Raw genomic sequence first — 17,360 nt, forward strand, 5'->3', positions numbered from 1 at the left:
CACGTTAGGCTGAGAAACATGGTATTCAGGTATTTGTGCTAAGCCACGATGTAGCTAGTTTGGCTTTGGCTTAGCGTGCTGTGAATCCAGTCATTTATGCTTAATAAGATGAACGATGTTTAAACACGACAGAGCTTGGCTGTATATGAATCCAGCCATAATGAAACTGGCCCAAAGGCATCATCAAGAACTGCAGGGCCACTGCTCCCGTCGAGTACCAACATGCCGGACTCGGGAGTTCAACGGCAGATGTTCAAAGCAGATTTTACCAGCAGTCAACACCACAGGGAAAGTGGATATTTTGAAAACCTTCGACTCAAAACAATATGGGTAGAGCTAATGCGTGGGCCAGCAAAACGATCCCAGGGCTGGACTAAGCGTGCCGGAGATCCGGGAAGCGGCCGCAGCAGCACCCGTCTAAACGCGTTCACATTCGGACGTTCCTTTTTGCCCCGCCGAGGCCCCGGTAGCTCCTTGTTACCCTGGCGACGGGCTCTGCGCAGCCACTACCAGCAGAGACGAAGGCGGCTCCGACTCTCTCCGTTTCCCACACGGCGGCTTTGGGCCTCGAGTCGCGGGGGAGGAAGGAGTCTGCCCGGAGGGCGCGCTCGTTTGGCCGCGGGGCGAGAACAGGCTCCCAGGGCCCATGAAGCCGGACCACTCCAGCGGGCCCTAAGTGGCCCTATTGCAAAGGCTCTCCCCCTTCGCCTCAGTGGGGGAACAGCCTGCCAAGGAACAGATTGGCTGGAAGGTCCCTCGCCCCGTGGTCCCCTCGCCTTCTTGGGGAGGACAGCGGCCCTCCTGGGGGCGAGGAGGAGGAGTAAAATATATATGTACTGGCAGCTATTCTTAGCCTAAACTCTCGCAGAGAAACCTCTCGAAATCTATCTTTGCCACCCCCTCGCATTCATCCAATACGACGCCTGTTCTCATTCGGAAATTGTTCCCGAGAAGATTCATCCCCAGTTTTCCCCTCTGATTGTTCTCTTTCCCCGCCAAATTTATTTCCCGTTCTAGGAATCTATGAATAGCTCCTCATAACTACGCTCGTTTCCTCATTTTTCCTCTTTCGATCCACTATATCGTAAGATGACTTGGTAACTATACGTCCCCCACATAACCCCCCCCCCCCTTTTTAAGGTTTAAGTCTTTAAGGATACGGAACTGCACTTTGTCTCGCATGCCCTCTGCATCCCTATTTTTGGCTTCCTGTAGGATCTTGCCTGCCGCCGCCGCCGCCGCCTCCTTCTTTGAATTGGACTTGAATGCCTAAAGCTGCCTCCGACTTGATAACTAGGCCAAGCAAGAGAAAAGTTGCCACCTCAGACCAGAACCTTTCCCTCTTTTTTTTGCTTCTCATCCGCCCCCGCCCGCCGGCCGACAGGAGCAAAAGGGAAAGAGGGCGTGTGTATCCGCGCGCGCGTGTGCGGAGGAGGGGAAATGTTGGTATCTCCTTCTCCCTGGAAACGGTGGAGGAACTGAGGCGAAAGTGAAGCAGCAGGAGAGAAAGTTTCCTTGCCGAAACCTGGGCTGAGTACCGAGTGATGTTTTTGGAGCTGAAGGAGCATCGGCGGAGGGCTGTGGTGGTGCCGCATTGTGTTTGCTGAGGCTGTTCCCGTCTGGTAGGGGCTCAACGTCCTACGAGGAGGAGGGAGCAGCAGTAGCGAAGCGGCTTCTATCGCCCACCTTCACTAGTGCATCTCTTAGACAAGAGAGGTGCTCCTTTCTTCGCTCTTTTTCTGGCCTCAGTGCAATGTGCAGCTTGCCCACACAACCCTGATTTGCCAAGGATTGGAGCGTCAACCTAGTACATGCATCCGATAATCATCTTCTCCTACAAAATGGATTTTAGCCAAAACAATCTGTTTGGTTATATAGAAGATCTGCAGGAACTTACTATCATTGAAAGGCCGGTGCGCAGGAGCTTGAAGGTATTATATATGTCGTATAGATCTATCATTTTTTAGAAAAACAGATAAATAAAATCAAATGGATTTATTTTAGATTGGAATCTCTTAAGCAATGTGATGGCATCTTTTTTGCAGGATTAGCATATTTTAAATCTGAAAGATGGTTTGCAAAGATAAGGCAATGAATCTCAGCAGTGGCATAATGCTTTCAGAAATGGGATTTGAGATGTCAGGGAGAGAAATCCTAGATAGCAACTGCTTTGACTTCAGCAACTTTTATAGTTATATAATTTTAATTCTTTTATTACCGTTACTGATTTTAAATGTTAATTGCCTAATTTTCGGAATGCTATCTGTCAGAATTAAAACCAAAAGGCCTTAAAACCATATCTGAAACAGGTCATAGGCTTCCAGGAGATTGTTCCAGAGAAAGTGACTTAAAAATTACAGGCTGTCATTCTGGTTCAAAAATTGAAAAGGAGGACAAGTGGTAGCACATATTTATCTCTGGTTCTTTTCTTGCCATCTGTAGTTTATCAAAAGGCCTTTATTTAAGACCTTGGAGAGCAGTTGCCAATTTAAATGGCAAAAGAGATCAGTAGTCTGACTCATAGAAGTCAAATACATGACTAATTTAAAGCTAGCACACTTGAATTCATGTTCCATTGGTATTTCTTTTAATTACATTTATTTTCATTTAATTTCTTGTGTTTCAGGCAGAATTCATACTTACTCTGGAATAAGTAAAACTGGTCCTGGTGATGAATAGTACAATCCTATGCATGCCTACTCAGAAGTAAGCCCCTTTGAATTCATCGGGACTTACTTGCAGGTAAGTGTGTGTGGGATTGTAGTATAAATATGCTTATGGCATTGAATTTTCAAATTTGAAGGTGGAGGAAGTTTTTAACAAATTAAACTATGGCGCTGAGATGTCAATGATGTTAATTTCTGTATCATGTCTGACAGACACCAGAAGAAATAGAGAGACTGACAGTTGATGAAGAACTCAATGATATTGAAAGGGCTGTTTATCTACTCAGGTATAGTTTAGATACTATCATTTCACTACCTTTTATTTAAATGTTTCCTTCTCCACACTCTCCTTAGTGGTTTTTGTTTTTTGAGTGCTGAGTTGTAATAACACTATAAAAGAAAGATTAAAATAATGTGTGACAGTAAGACTCCATTAAACCTACATGGCAATATATTTTTATACAAGAATGGTTGCTAGGCTATTTTTTGGCCTGCTACTTTAACCCTGCCCTCTTGTTTTGAGACTTACAAAACAATAATGATATTAATAAGGCTAATTTCTGATTCACTTCATATTCATAGAACAGTTTTTACTGTGATTATGCAGAAACTGAGCTTTTTGTCTCCTTCAAAGACTATACAGTAAAGGAAACTTTTAAATGATAAGTTTCTAGGATAAAAAATACTGTATTTAAAGCTGTAGAAAATATTGACATTTAATCATAGTTTAGTTTTTTATCTACATTTCCTTATCATTTGCTTTTAAAATGCATAGTTAACCATTTAATTGTCTTGAGCACTATTTGCCTAAAACTCAGATTTCTTTTGACTTTTGTAAAGATGATATATTTGGAGGAGGTACAATGGATTTTGATTTAGGCTGGCATTCTTATACAATGTTCACTGAAAGAAGTGCCAGCTGTAAGCTTTGTTTCAGTTTGATCAGTTATATTTAGTGCTCTTGAGAGGCATGTTTATCTCATTCTTGGAAATGAAGCTTTCACTCTGCTAATATTATCTCTTAAGCTACCACTTTTTTTCAACCTTTTATATATTTTGTAATTGTTCTATGTAGTGAAATTTTATTTATTTATTTATTTATTTATTTATTTATTTATTTATTTATTTATTTATTTATTTTCTATCCCACCTTTATTATTTTTATAAATAACTCAAGGTGGCTAATATACCTAATACTCCTTCCTCCTATTTTCCCCACAGCAACCCTGTGAGCTGAGTTGGGCTGAGACAGAATGACTGGCCCAAGGTCACCCAGCCGGCTTTCATGCCTAAGGCAGTGTCCTAACAGCCAGGAGCCATGCTGAGACAAGGAATAGGTCTCTAGTGTTTTATTACTGCTACATAGACAGAAAATCCTAACAAACTGAAGAAACGTGGGAAAAACCCAGACAGATAAACCCCAAAAGTTAAGGCGGGTCTGATCTGTGTTTCTTTGAATGGCTGCTTAACTCCTCAGTACTACGCATGCGTTTTCCCCCCTGGATAGAGGCCCCCTCCTGCTCACCATCAGTACTCATGACAGGCAGGACTATAACTCACAGTCTCCTGGTTTCTAGCCCATTACACTAGACCAAACTGGCTCAAAATATCCTTCATCTTTCATTGGCTCTTTAAAATATCTTATACTCAAAATATTATTGTAAAATACTTGTTTGGGTTCATTATGTTCTTTTTCAGTGTTAATATATACTATTTGTTCAAATGTTGAATAACTACAAGGAATTTATTCAGGTGGGTAGAGTGGGTTGGTGGATTCCAGCCCTTCATTATCATCTACTCTAAAACTAGACAGACATCCTAGCAAATTATTATCCATTTAGGAAACCAATATTTTGTGGATCTATTTAAAAAAAACCAGTTATAAATAATGAAACATTACATTTTCTTCATTGCAGTAATTTTAAGTTTTTTTTTCTTTTCAAAGTTTGAACCATCTCTCATAGGTACATTTCCGAGGGGAGGTAGATTGTAAAGTACTTTCTGACCCTACAGAATCCATTTCCGGTGTATTCATAAAGTAGGCATAGATTGGAACAATGTCTGCTTGCTAGTCAGAGTAATAAAGGCCATACTCATAGTCATTGGTGACTCATTTGATAACACCTACCTTTTTCTTAGTATGTGGTTGCTGTAAAGATGCAAGGCAAGTTTGTGCTTCTTTATTTCTCATAAGAATAAATTAGATGGCTGGTGAGAGAGGATAATATAGTTTCACTGAATGCATGTAAAAACGTAGATGCTTTTTAAATTTCAAGAGGCTCATGATACAATGTAATAACTACTGATGTATCTAAAGATGACTAGAATTGATCTTTATGATCTTGTGTTTTTAGAGCTAGGGCTTTATATGCTTTTTGATTCATTGATTTTTTAAAAACTTTATATACAATTAGGTATTCTTTGAACAAATTGCAATCTTGTATATGAATGAAAAGCAAATTCATTCAGCTGTTGCTAAAATACATAAAATTGATGTTCAATATAATTATCTCCTTGAGACAGATAGTAAAATATATTATAGGGCTCAGCAAGATGTCACCTAAAAGTCTTCATATTATCAACATGGAAGTACTTCCTTTTTTACTGCTTAGCAAATAAATCTATTCTTCTGTGCATTGCCCTTTTCTTGGAAGTGATCCAGGTCTCATATCTTCTTTGAGTGTTTTCTATACATTCCTGGGCTTGGAGAGTACTTCTTGCAGCTGGATCTTATAATAACTTCTGATGTAAAGTAGATATAATTAAAGTGAGTGAAGGCAATTGAAATCTAGTCATGTGTTTAATTTTAAAACATAATGTGACTTCAGTCCAAGTTTACTTACATATTGTCCTTTCCATAGATCACATAGATTGAAAGGTCCAAATAACCTTCTGTTTGAGGTTACTCTTTAGTATGGGGTCACACATTGAAGAGTAAGTAACATCAATATTGGTGTTATTTTGTTTTATTTATTTATGGCTTTTAAAAATAATGACAGAAAAAGAAAAAAATATACAAAGATAAATATGTTATAAAAATACGTAACAGGTGCTTAAAAAAGAAGAAAAATATAAAGAAATAAAATAAAAATATGAAATATAATATATCATTCCAACAATAAATAATTACAATTCTATATATATCTAATGCAAATGTGATGCAAATATGTGTGTGTGTGTGTGTATACTAATACAAATATATATCCATCATGCTTTTCCTTAAGCTACTGTATTTTGTATAAATGAGTCCCATATTTCATTGTACTTACCCATACAAAGTCTACATCTATAGGCAGTCCTCTCATAGGTGGCGAGTGTAATCAGCTCTTCAATACATTGAGTAAATGAGGCCATACATTTATCTTTCCAATGTTGCAATATCAGTCTTTTGGCCAGAGTGTATTGGTGTTATTTTGTTACAAATAGTCTTCTATTAACTCTCACATTTGTGGCCATATATCACCCACCAGCATGTTACTGGTTTGACTGACTGGAGCCTATTCTTTGCTGTAATACCATCTCTGCTGGCTGTTTTTAAATTATGGGTTGGTTTGCACGGTGGTCCAAAAATGTACTGTAGTGTGCCTTGTCCCTCTCATGTACATTTCACAGTGTGCCTTATCCCTCCCATAGACAGTTTTTGAATGAATTAACCTCTAATCATGTAATATTGTGTACAAATAAATCTTGCTTTCTGTGACAATTCATTACATGAATGAGGCCTACTTGACTATATATCTATATAGCATATAATGTTGTTTATTTGTTCAGTTGCTTCCGACTCTTCATGACTTCATGGACCAGCCCACACCAGATCTTCCTGTCGGCCATCAATACCCCCAGCTCCCCCAGGGACCAGTCCGTCACCTCTAGAATATCATCTATCCATCTTGCCCTTGGTCGGCCCCTCTTCCTTTTGCCTTCCACTTTCCCTAGCATCAGCATCTTCTCCAGGGTGTCCTGTCTTCTCATTATGTGGCCAAAGTATTTCAGTTTTGCCTTTAATATCATTCCCTCAAGTGAGCAGTCTGGCTTCATTTCCTGGAGGATGGACCGGTTTGATCTTCTTGCAGTCCAAGGCACTCTCAGAATTTTCCTCCAACACCACAGTTCCAAAGCATCTATCTTCCTTCTCTCAGCCTTCCTTATGGTCCAGCTCTCGCACCCATATGTTACTACTGGGAATACCATTGCTTTAACTATGCGGACCTTTGTTGTCAGTGTGATGTCTCTGCTTTTGACTATTTGATTGAGATTTGTCATTGCTCTTCTCCCAAGGATTAAACGTCTTTTGATTTCCTGGCTGCAGTCAGCATCTGCAGTAGTCTTCGCACCTAGAAATACAAAGTTTTTCGCTGCTTCTACATTTTCTCCCTCTATTTGCCAGTTATCAATCAAGCTGGTTGCCATAATCTTGGTTTTTTTGAGCTTTAGCTGCAGGCCAGCTTTTGCACTTTCTTCTTTCACCTTCATCATAAGGATCCTCAGTTCCTCTTCACTTTCAGCCATCAAAGTGGTATCATCTGCATATCTGAGATTGTTAATGTTTCTTCCAGCGATTTTAACTCCAGCCTTGGATTCCTCAAGCCCAGCATGTCGCATGATGTGTTCTGCATACAAGTTGAATAGGTAGGGTGAGAGTATACAACCCTGCTGTACTCCTTTCCCAATCTTAAACCAGTCCGTTGTTCCGTGGTCTGTTCTTACCGTTGCTACTTGGTCGTTATACAGATTCCTCAGGAGGCAGACAAGATGAGTTGGTATCCCCATACCACTAAGAACTTGCCACAATTTGTTATGGTCCACACAGTCAAAGGCTTCAGAATAGTCAATAAAACAGAAATAGATTTTTCTCTGAAACTCCCTGGCTTTTTCCATTATCTGGCGGATATTGGCAATTTGGTCCCTAGTTCCTCTGCCTTTTCTAAACCCAGCTTGTACATCTGGCAATTCTCGCTCCATGAACTGCTGAAGTCTACCTTGAAGGATCTTGAGCATTACCTTACTGGCATGTGAAATGAGTGCCACTGTTCAATAGTTTGAACATTCTGTAGCGTTTCCCGTTTTTGGTATGGGGATATAAGTTGATTTTTTCCAATCTGATGGCCATTCCTCTGTTTTCCAAATTTGCTGGCATATAGCATGCGTTACCTTGACAGCATCATCTCGCAAGATTTTGAACAATTCAGCTGGGATGCCGTCATCTCCTGCTGCCTTGTTATTAGCAATGCTTCTTAAGGCCCATTCAACCTCACTCTTCAGGATGTCTGGCTCTAGCTCACTGACCACAACGTCAAAGCTATCCCTGGTATTGTTATCCTTGCTATACAGGTCTTCCGTATATTCTTGCCACCTTTTCTTGATCTCTTCTTCTTCTGTTAGGTCCTTGCCATCTTTGTTTTGGATCATACCATTTTGGCCTGGAATTTACCTCCAATGTTTCTAATTTTCTGGAAGAGGTCTCTTGTCCTTCCTATTCTATTGTCTTCTTCCACTTCCACGCATTGCTTGTTTAAAAATAATTCCTTATCCCTTCTGGCTAACCTCTGGAATTTTGCATTTAATTGGGCATATCTCCCCCTATCACTGTTGCCTTTTGCTTCCCTTCTTTCTTGGGCTACTTCTAGTGTCTCAGCAGACAGCCATTTTGCCTTCTTGGTTTTCTCTTTCTTTGGGATGTATTTTGTTGCCGCCCCCTGGACAATGTTGCGAACCTCTGTCTATAGTTCTTCCTGGACTCTATCTACTAAGTCCAGTCCCTTAAATCTATTCTTCACCTCCACTGTATATTCCTTAGGAATATTAGTGAGCTCATATCTAGCTGATCTGTGGGTCTTCCCTAATCTCTTTAGTCTGATCCTAAATTGTGCAAGAAGAAGTTCGTGATCTGAACTACAGTCAGCTCCAGGTCTTGTTTTTACCGACTGTATAGATGTCTGCCACCTTTGGCTGCAAAGGATGTAGTCAATCTGATTTCGGTGTTGTCCATCTGGTGAAGTCCATGTATAAAGCTGTCTCTTAGGTTGCTGGAAGAGAGTGTTTGTTATGCAGAGTGAGTTGTCTTGGCAAAATTCTATCAGCCTATGTCCTGCTTCATTTTGTTCTCCCAGGCCGTGCTTACCTGTAATTCCAGGTGTCATCTGACTGCCCACCTTAGCAGTGATGAAAATAACATCTCTTTTAGGCGTGTTGTCCAGTAGGTGCTGCAGATCCTCATAGAACTGCTCTACTTCAGCTTCTTCAGCATCTGTGGTTGGGGCGTATATTTGGATCACTATGATGTTAGATGGCTTGCCCTGAATTCGAATTGAGATCATTCTATCATTTTTTGGATTGTATCCGAGCACTGCTTTAGCCACTTTACTATTAATTATGAAGGCTACTCCATTTCTTCTGTGATCCTCTTGTCCACAGTAGTAGATCTAGTGGTCATCTGATGTGAAGTGGCCCATTCCAGTCCATTTCAGTTCACTGACGCCCAAAATGTCTATTTTTAATCTTGACATCTCACCAATAACCACATCCAATTTGCCCTGGCTCATAGTTCTTACATTCCAGGTTCCAATGGTGTGTTGATCCTTAGAACATCGGATTCGCCGTTCACCACCAGCACCGTCGGCCGCTAGCCGTCCTTTCGGCTTTGAGCTAGCTGCAGCATCATGTCTGGGGCTAGTTGAACTCATCCTCTGTTCCTCCCCAGTAGCATTTTGACCATCTTCCGACCTGGGGGTCTCATCTTCCGATGGTATACCGGCATATCTCTGGTTGTACTGATCCATTTAGTTTTCACGGCAAGAATACTGGGGTGAGTTGCCATTACCTTCCCCAGGGATCGCATTTAGTCTGACCTCTCTGTCATGACAGGAGGACCAGAATCTGCAGTTTACCTTCACCTAAAAGAAAAAGGACACTCATTTGAGGACAACAATGTTCACATTTTGGACAGAGAAGATAAGTGGTTTGAGAGAGAGCTTAAGGAATCCATTCATGCCAATGTGGAAAATCCTTCCCTCAATAGAGGTGGAGGCCTCAGACACAACTTGTCCCCCATTTTTCATGCTGCTCTTTCGTCAGTCCCCAGGAAGATTAAGACCACCAGGAAGGCCACTCTTAACAATCCACTTCGGGATGAACAAAGGATCTAGGAGTAAGACATCCCAAAGACAATCCACACTTCCATGGCACAATTAATAGCCATTCAGGTGTAGTGAAAATGCAGTCACCCTGGAAGACATATATGGGGTCCCCTCACCAAACTTTGGCCAGACTGGAGAAGCTGCGAAACGTTTCTACCAAAAAGAAAGAAATCCAGTTGCCTTGACTCAACCTACAGACAGGAAGAATAAAAGGGTGTATGTGCTGAAGAATTGCAGATAGATTGGGTGAAGAGACTAAGAGGGAATGCTACAGATCAGACAAACTGATTGAAAGGAAATATAAAAGCATGGGTTTGGGGACAGGGTTAGAATTAGGGTGACTTCAGGATTCATAAACTGTGGTGAACAGTGGGATATGCATTGTGGGATAATCATTGTTAATTTCAGGAGATATAAGAAAATTGTAAGGAAGTATGAGTAAGCCCTGACATTTTTGTGAATGTTGTTTGACTGGACTGTTGAGGCACCAAGTCTCAAACAATCTAATCAGAATAATCACGGAACCATTTTATCTGCAGTGGCAGTAAGTTTTTGTGTATGTGTGTACTGAGAAACATGATGTAGGCTGTATCTGCTGCTCTGGATCACATGCCCAAGGGAAGGGGCTCTAAGCTGAAACAATCACCAACATTCAGGTTACTGCCAAACTGCCTCTTTCATAGGGATACACTGGGGAAATTTGTCAGGATTTTTTTTTTTTTATCTGCGGCCCCCCAGTGTTATCTGGCCCAATGTCAAAATCAAGCTTTCTCCCAGAAACTAATCAGTTTGTGCATACACCTCTGTATGGATATGCGGATCTAAACAAGGTGGGTTCATGTGTTAGAGCTGAAGAATGCAATACATTGGAGTTCCTGATAATTTATGTCTGTTTTTAGTCAGTATTGTTTGTTTTGTTTTGATATCTTTGTTTACTGGTTTATTTTACACTGCCAAAGGTCATGTTTTGAGTTGGGCAGCCATATATTGTAAATACTGTACTATAAATGAATTAATAAATGTGTTTCCTCTACATGTCTAAGCCTGTACTTTTGGTCATCTCATATTTCATCTGTGTATTTGTGTGCAGCTGCCCCTCCCATAAGGATTCCTTAGCAGGAATGTTTTACTGAATGCTTTTCTCTGCATTCCTCAACCAGATCTGGCCAATTATCAAACTTGTTTTTTTTGTCTGCGCCTTCCCTACACCAAATTTGGTTCAGTTCATTTTTGTTTTCAGAAGATGATCACCTGATGGACAAATAGAATTCTGATTTTCTTACATATTTTTTACAATATTTTAGGTGAGAAAGGAAACAATATTTTAGGTGAGAAAGGAAAAAAAAAGCCCATTTGGCTTAGCATTAACTTGGGAAATCTTCAGAGGTTTTCTGATACTTGTCCCTTTTTAACTGCATTTCTCCCCTAAAAGCAACCAAAGAAGTCCAGCCCTTTTAAAGAATAAGATAGCCTTTGTTTAGAAAGAATCTTCTTGGGGTGTTATACATTTTTATGAAAGGCATTGGAGAATGTAAATGCAATTTATTGTTGATTTATTTTAGGGAACAATTGTTGATGTGTCACTCAAAATAACTAAAGAAAATCTAAAGTAGATACTTATTTATTCATACTTTTTTTTTCAGTATCTTGCCATAAATTGTACATTGAGTAATCAGAGGATTCTAAGCAGGATGACCATTCTTATCTTTTGTCTTTTAACCGTAATATATCATGTCTATTGGACAGAAAGTGTTGAGAGGGAGAAGGAGGAGTTGTGGTAACAGTTTATAAAATTTCAGTAGGTAGAGAAAATGAATAAGGCAAAACCATTCAGTTTACAAACAGCCAAGTCATCTAAAATAGGTAAGTAAGGCAAGTAAAAAGAAATATTTTATCATAAGCAGTGCGTAGTAGTGTGAAAATCGGGGATATTCATATCTTTAAATATAGATAGGAGGTAGACTATTTGTGATGCTTATCCTTGATAGCCAACTATATGTCTGCTTTTTAAAAAGACATCAGGAGGAAATGTGGGGTAAGATTATGTCAGGCCTGATGCATGAATTTCTTTGGTATATGGTTAAAAAAGTGCTATTAGAAATGAACCATTGGGGTCCAATCCAATGGTGCCCCTCTTTCAGTGTAATGAATGTCATTGGTGGAAGAAATTCCCTCTGCTACAACCCCTCATACTTCCAGAATCTTATCCAAAAGGTTAGGAATTTCCCAAAGTAGATTTTGAAGTGCAAGGGATAAGGAGGCAATAGAGGGGGAAGGAATGTTTTTGCAACATTGTGCATTGCTTTTAATTTGGTACAGTATGCCATTTCTTATGTTCTTGTGATTTTATTGCTTCTTACCTGATTTTAATTTACTAATTGCCACTCAGGTCTTCAATGCTACAAGATCATATGTTTATATAGTAATAGAGAGATTCTTTTTTTTTCAAATAATTTTATTAGATTATAATTAAAATAGTAAAAACTAATACAAACTAAAAGGAGGATAGAAAAATAGAAAAAAGGAGTAAAAGGTACAAAGAAAAAAGTAGGAAAAACATACTGTAAAGATTAGAAAGAAAATAAGAAAAAATAATATGATAAAGAAACAGAAAAAATATATAAAGAAGTGACTCCCAACCTTCATCACAACAAATATGAACAATTTTAGTAACTTTTCACCTCCTCTTAAATTACAACAAATGATCTCTTCTTCCCATATCCCATCTCTTATCTATAAACAAATCCATAAAGCATTATCATTTCTGTTCTGGAGTTAGCAAAAGTCCATTAAGGATTACCAGAATTAACAACATATCTGTTTTAACCTTGATCAAATAAGCAAACTGTATATTCCTTTCTTCTAACAATCTTAATCTTTAGTCCATTCAAACAATGTTGTAGAACTTGATTTCTTTTTATTTCTTCTTTGTTCCTCCTCACACGATTCTTCAAAGCTTTAACAAGTCTCTTTTGTAAATCCAATATAGAAAAATTATCCAGGTCACTCCCTTGGTTTATTGTTTGTATGTCCCTTTTAATTATTGAAACATCAGCCAGTTTCTTTTGTAAAGCTAGTGTAACATCTTTTTCCATGTCATTCTTGTAGCTTGTAATTTGTAAATCCACTTTCAACTCAGTCTCTATCTTGTCAGGTAAAACTTGTTTCTCTTCCATAGTATCTTTTAGACACTGTCTATCCATAGAGGCAGATATTGCTGTTGACATTATTGATTTCTGACTCCATTTTTTGTAAATATCCTTCAGTATTTCCAGTGTTAGAACATTTTGCACCATTCTGTAACTGTTAGTCAAGTTTACGTGTTTCCTTTAATTGAGATCTTTAGTTCTTTCTAGTGTCCAATTTTTAAAATCTTATGTTTTTTTTGTAATAAAATTCAAAATAAAAGCATTTTCCTATGAGAAGGGTTCTTTATAATTAATTCCAAAATCTTATTTCAAATTTATCTGGACACTTAGTCCATTTGTAGCTTTCAAAAATCAAAATTTTAATCAACCGTTTGCTATTTATTTCAATTTTTTTTAAAGTTCTTAAGCTTGTAGTTAAAATTTTCTTTCATTAAGGGTTGAAGGAAACTCACCCAGTGTTTTCAGACTTGTCACTTCAAAGGTTTTTAATAGCTGAAAAGTAGTTAATAAACAATTTCCAAATATGATTAGAAAAGGAAGTATGCAAACTTGGTGTCCTTTTAAAGGTGCCAACCATGGTTTGAGCAAGATGTCTATTTCCTCATCCCCAGTTCTCAAAACCTGCTGGAGACTGCTGTTTTGCAATCTCCGCATGAGGAGTAACTGTCTGGAGCATTTGTGAGTGATCTCTGTTCCACTCCTTTATCTGGAGAGGTTCAAAGAGCTGGTCTACTTGCCGGCTCATCATTCTTCACTGCGGTTGCTAGCTCCACTTTTCACAGAGCCATCTTCCATCCACCATTTCTTCCTCCAGAAGTCACATTCAGTAATGGAGCGATTCTGACGAAATGAGGGGATAAGGAGATAATAGTACGGGAAACCGCACTGTTGTCAGCGGTTGTAACTGTGGTACAGTATTAGGATTTTTAGAGCAATTATACTGACTGCAACAAGCAGAGAAGAATAAAACAGAGAAATGTTCCACAAAGGAGCATAGTTGTCATAGGGAAAAATAATATATGGACAGAGATAACATATGGACACTTTCTTTTAAAAGGAAAGTCAGTCCTTTGAACTGCTAAACTAAATGTCTTAAATATAAAACAATTTATTAAAATTATTTGTCATGATATTTGGAAACCTGTCAAGCATAACTTAGGAAAGCAAACAATTCTGTAGCAGCCTGCCATTGTCAGTGTATAAGTTTTTTTCTCCCATATTCCAAGGTTGTAATGAATTTGGGACAGCCATTTTTAACCAATCATATTTGATCATTAGGAAAAAAAAAAGTGCAGTATAGCAATGTAAGGAAAGAGATATTGTGTTCACTTTAATGTTCAGTGTTCACACTGAACATTAATTATGCTTCAGAACAAATATGCTAGAACCAGGAAAGGAGGAGGAGAATTCAAGGGCTCATTCCTGGTATGTATATCCATTGAAAGTATTACTTATATTGTCATGCTGGCATGAAGACGATATAGTTGACTTTAGGAAAAAAAAGGCAGGGAAGATGCTGCTAATGTTGATAAGCTTTTGAATCAGGGAGCTTTGCACTGATATTAAGCAATGGATGAGTCCTGAAATTCTATTGATTGCTGTAAACAATTTTTAATGTATTATTTTGATTAAGTATTTGTGTGCATGATTAGGAAGTACTGTGGAATACGTCTTTTCTAGTTGAGTTTTATGTTAAAATGTGTGTGGATGCACCCAATGGAACCCTGCAGCACACTGTTGCAAGATGGAATATTCATATTTAGGGCTGCTACCAATAATGCTTTTTTTGAGGATACTCCATTGTGTTACACTTTTCTTGGATTTTCTATTTTTGCTTTTGATTTGCTTTGTTTTGCTGTCCCAACAAACAGTCTGTACCTCTTTGGGATGCTATTTTGTGGCTTCCATTCCTTTGTAATTTTGGAAATCATGGAATTCTTTCAAATCTTCTGGTGTTATCTGTAAATTATACTGTTCTGGCAACTAGGGAACAATTCATTATTAAAGGTTATATATCATTGATATCAAGAGAAGGAAAATATTGAATAAGGAAAAATAGGAGAATGAATATGAATAAAATTTTCTTATGTATATTGTAAATTAAAATTAAAATTATTTATTTTTATTCCCAGTCTGAAATATCGTAACTAATTTAACAATACCTTAAGTGTTTTTGGTGATATCTGAACTTGTTTGTGAGATGTTTAATTTTTTTAAATGAACATTTCATCATCATAAATTATAATTTTGCTTTTTAATTCATTTGTGGTTGTTATGTGACCAGACTGGTCAAACAGCCACTTTTAATGTTTTTCACACATTTTTTCTTACTCTAAGGTATCTTACTATTATCAGATTTTACGGTTAAATCACTAGCTTAACCCTTGTACAGTGCACAGAGATTTAATCTAAACACTAAAAATGATCAGTCAGGGATAAGGATTTTTTTTTGTTCCTAATTGTGGATAGCTGCATATAATTATAGAAGCCAGGACTTACTTAATTTTCATTTCATTTAATGTTTCATGTTTTGTATTTGATTATTTGTTCCTTTAGATCAACATGTAACATTTAAGTTTTATTCCCTTGCTGCTTTTTTCTTAAAGTTTTGATCTTAGTTTTATATTTCAGTTTATTAAGAGCGGTAAATGCCAGGAATGTTGGTTTGGAGTGTAATGTTGAACCAATATTAGATAGTTCTTTAGCTGTGCCAACCAGCAAGAGAAGCCAATTGGCTATCAGGCCTTGTGCAGGAGCAGTTTTGTATTACCATTTTGTCTTATTGTTACATCTGAATTCAACTGATACCTTCACCTTGCTAGAGTGGGAGATTTAGGGGATACCTATGTCTATCTATTATATCTTTATAGTTCTGAGTAAATAGAAACATTTTACTTTATTATTAAGAGTTAACCCACTGTTCCTTTTGTACCGTAGAAAATTATCTTATATTATTTTCCCGTTTCCTTTTGAAATAAATGTATTTTGCAGAAACTATAGCTACATATTTTATTTATTTTTTATTTATTTATTTTATAAATTTATTCACCGCCCATCTCTCCCCTACAGGGGGACTCTAGGTGGCTTACAATAAAACAGGATTAAAATTCAAAACCATTACAATACAAAATACAGTAAAAATACAGATATAATAAAATCTACATGGCGAAAAGATCTTAATCAGTCCTTGAGTGTAATAGGCCCCTCAGAATCACTTTACGGCGCTAGCCATCCCCAGCTGTAATTATTCCCCCTCCCATTCCAAGCCTGCAGACAAAACCAGGTCTTTAATCTTTTGTGAAAGTCCAGGAGCGAGGGGGCTTGCCTCACCTCTGGGGAAAGGATGTTCCAAAGGGCAGGAGCTACAGCAGAGAAGGCACGCTTCCGAGACCCCCTAGATGGAATTCTTTTATAGATGGGGTCCGTAATATGCCCTCCCTGCATGACCGGGTGGGGTGGGTTGATGTAATAGGGATGAGACAGTCCCTCAGATATCCTGGTTCCATGCCATGTAGAGCTTTAAAGGTGATGACCAACACCTTGAATTGGACCCGGAAGCAAACTTTTTGCTAAAACAAGTCGTAAACTCAATTTTTATTCCATTAAATGGAACTTGGATTTTCTGTGCTTGACAGTAGAGATTTATCTATATTCCTGAACTTCTGAGGATTAAATGATGCATATAGATATTGTTAGGTTTGTAAACTGGATAAATATATTAAATGATTTCTCAGACCGGATCCCCCTCTGTTGCCTATATTATATCAGAATTCCATGAATTTGATTTCAGCCAAAATATGTTTAACATTACTGTCAGTTTAACTGAATTAGCATTCTTTCATATAATAATAACTGGAAATGAAACATACACTTTAAGAATACCAATAATATATAGCAGGGTTTCTCAACCAGGGTTCCGTGGAGCCATAGGGTTCCGTGAGAGGTCACTAGGGGTTCCCTGGGAGAGCATGATTTATTTAAAAAGTTATTTCAAATTCAGGCAACTTTCATTCTTTATTTTTAGTTTAAGAACACTGTTAGTTCATATATACAGGCCTACCCATGAAATGAATATAATAATTTTGTAACTTTGGGCCTATATTTGAGCCTGAATGTGCAGGGGTTCCCCGAGGCCTGAAAAATATTTCAAGGGTTCCTCCAGGGTCAAAAGGCTGAGAAAGGTTGGTATATAGTAACTACTAAGGATATGTTTAAAAAAAAACCTAGGGTAGAAATATTTATTTTAAAGGATATAGAACATAGAAATAATGTTACTGAATCAAAATTGAGTGGAAGGCTGCTCCTCCTCTTATTTACTTCTAATTTCTATTATCTTAATACATCAGAAAAATGACGATATTTAAGTTTATTTTCAATAGCACAGTTCTTGTTCAGTATTATGATAACAA

General features: G+C 38.0%; 1 protein-coding gene across 1 annotated transcript in view; it reads left to right on the plus strand.

The window, feature by feature from the left end:
- The first annotated feature begins 1,170 nt into the window (after positions 1-1,170).
- The window catches only part of PPP4R4 (protein phosphatase 4 regulatory subunit 4), a 123,068-nt gene continuing 106,878 nt past the window's right edge, over positions 1,171-17,360 (plus strand). The window contains exons 1-2 of the mRNA XM_063290270.1: positions 1,171-1,931; positions 2,880-2,953. Of these exons, the coding sequence (XP_063146340.1) occupies positions 1,812-1,931; positions 2,880-2,953 (194 nt within the window). The 5' untranslated portion in view covers positions 1,171-1,811. The remainder of the gene's footprint in view (positions 1,932-2,879; positions 2,954-17,360) is intronic.

Source organism: Candoia aspera, chromosome 1, assembly GCF_035149785.1.
Source record: "Candoia aspera isolate rCanAsp1 chromosome 1, rCanAsp1.hap2, whole genome shotgun sequence".
NCBI classification, from domain to species: Eukaryota; Metazoa; Chordata; class Lepidosauria; order Squamata; family Boidae; genus Candoia; species Candoia aspera.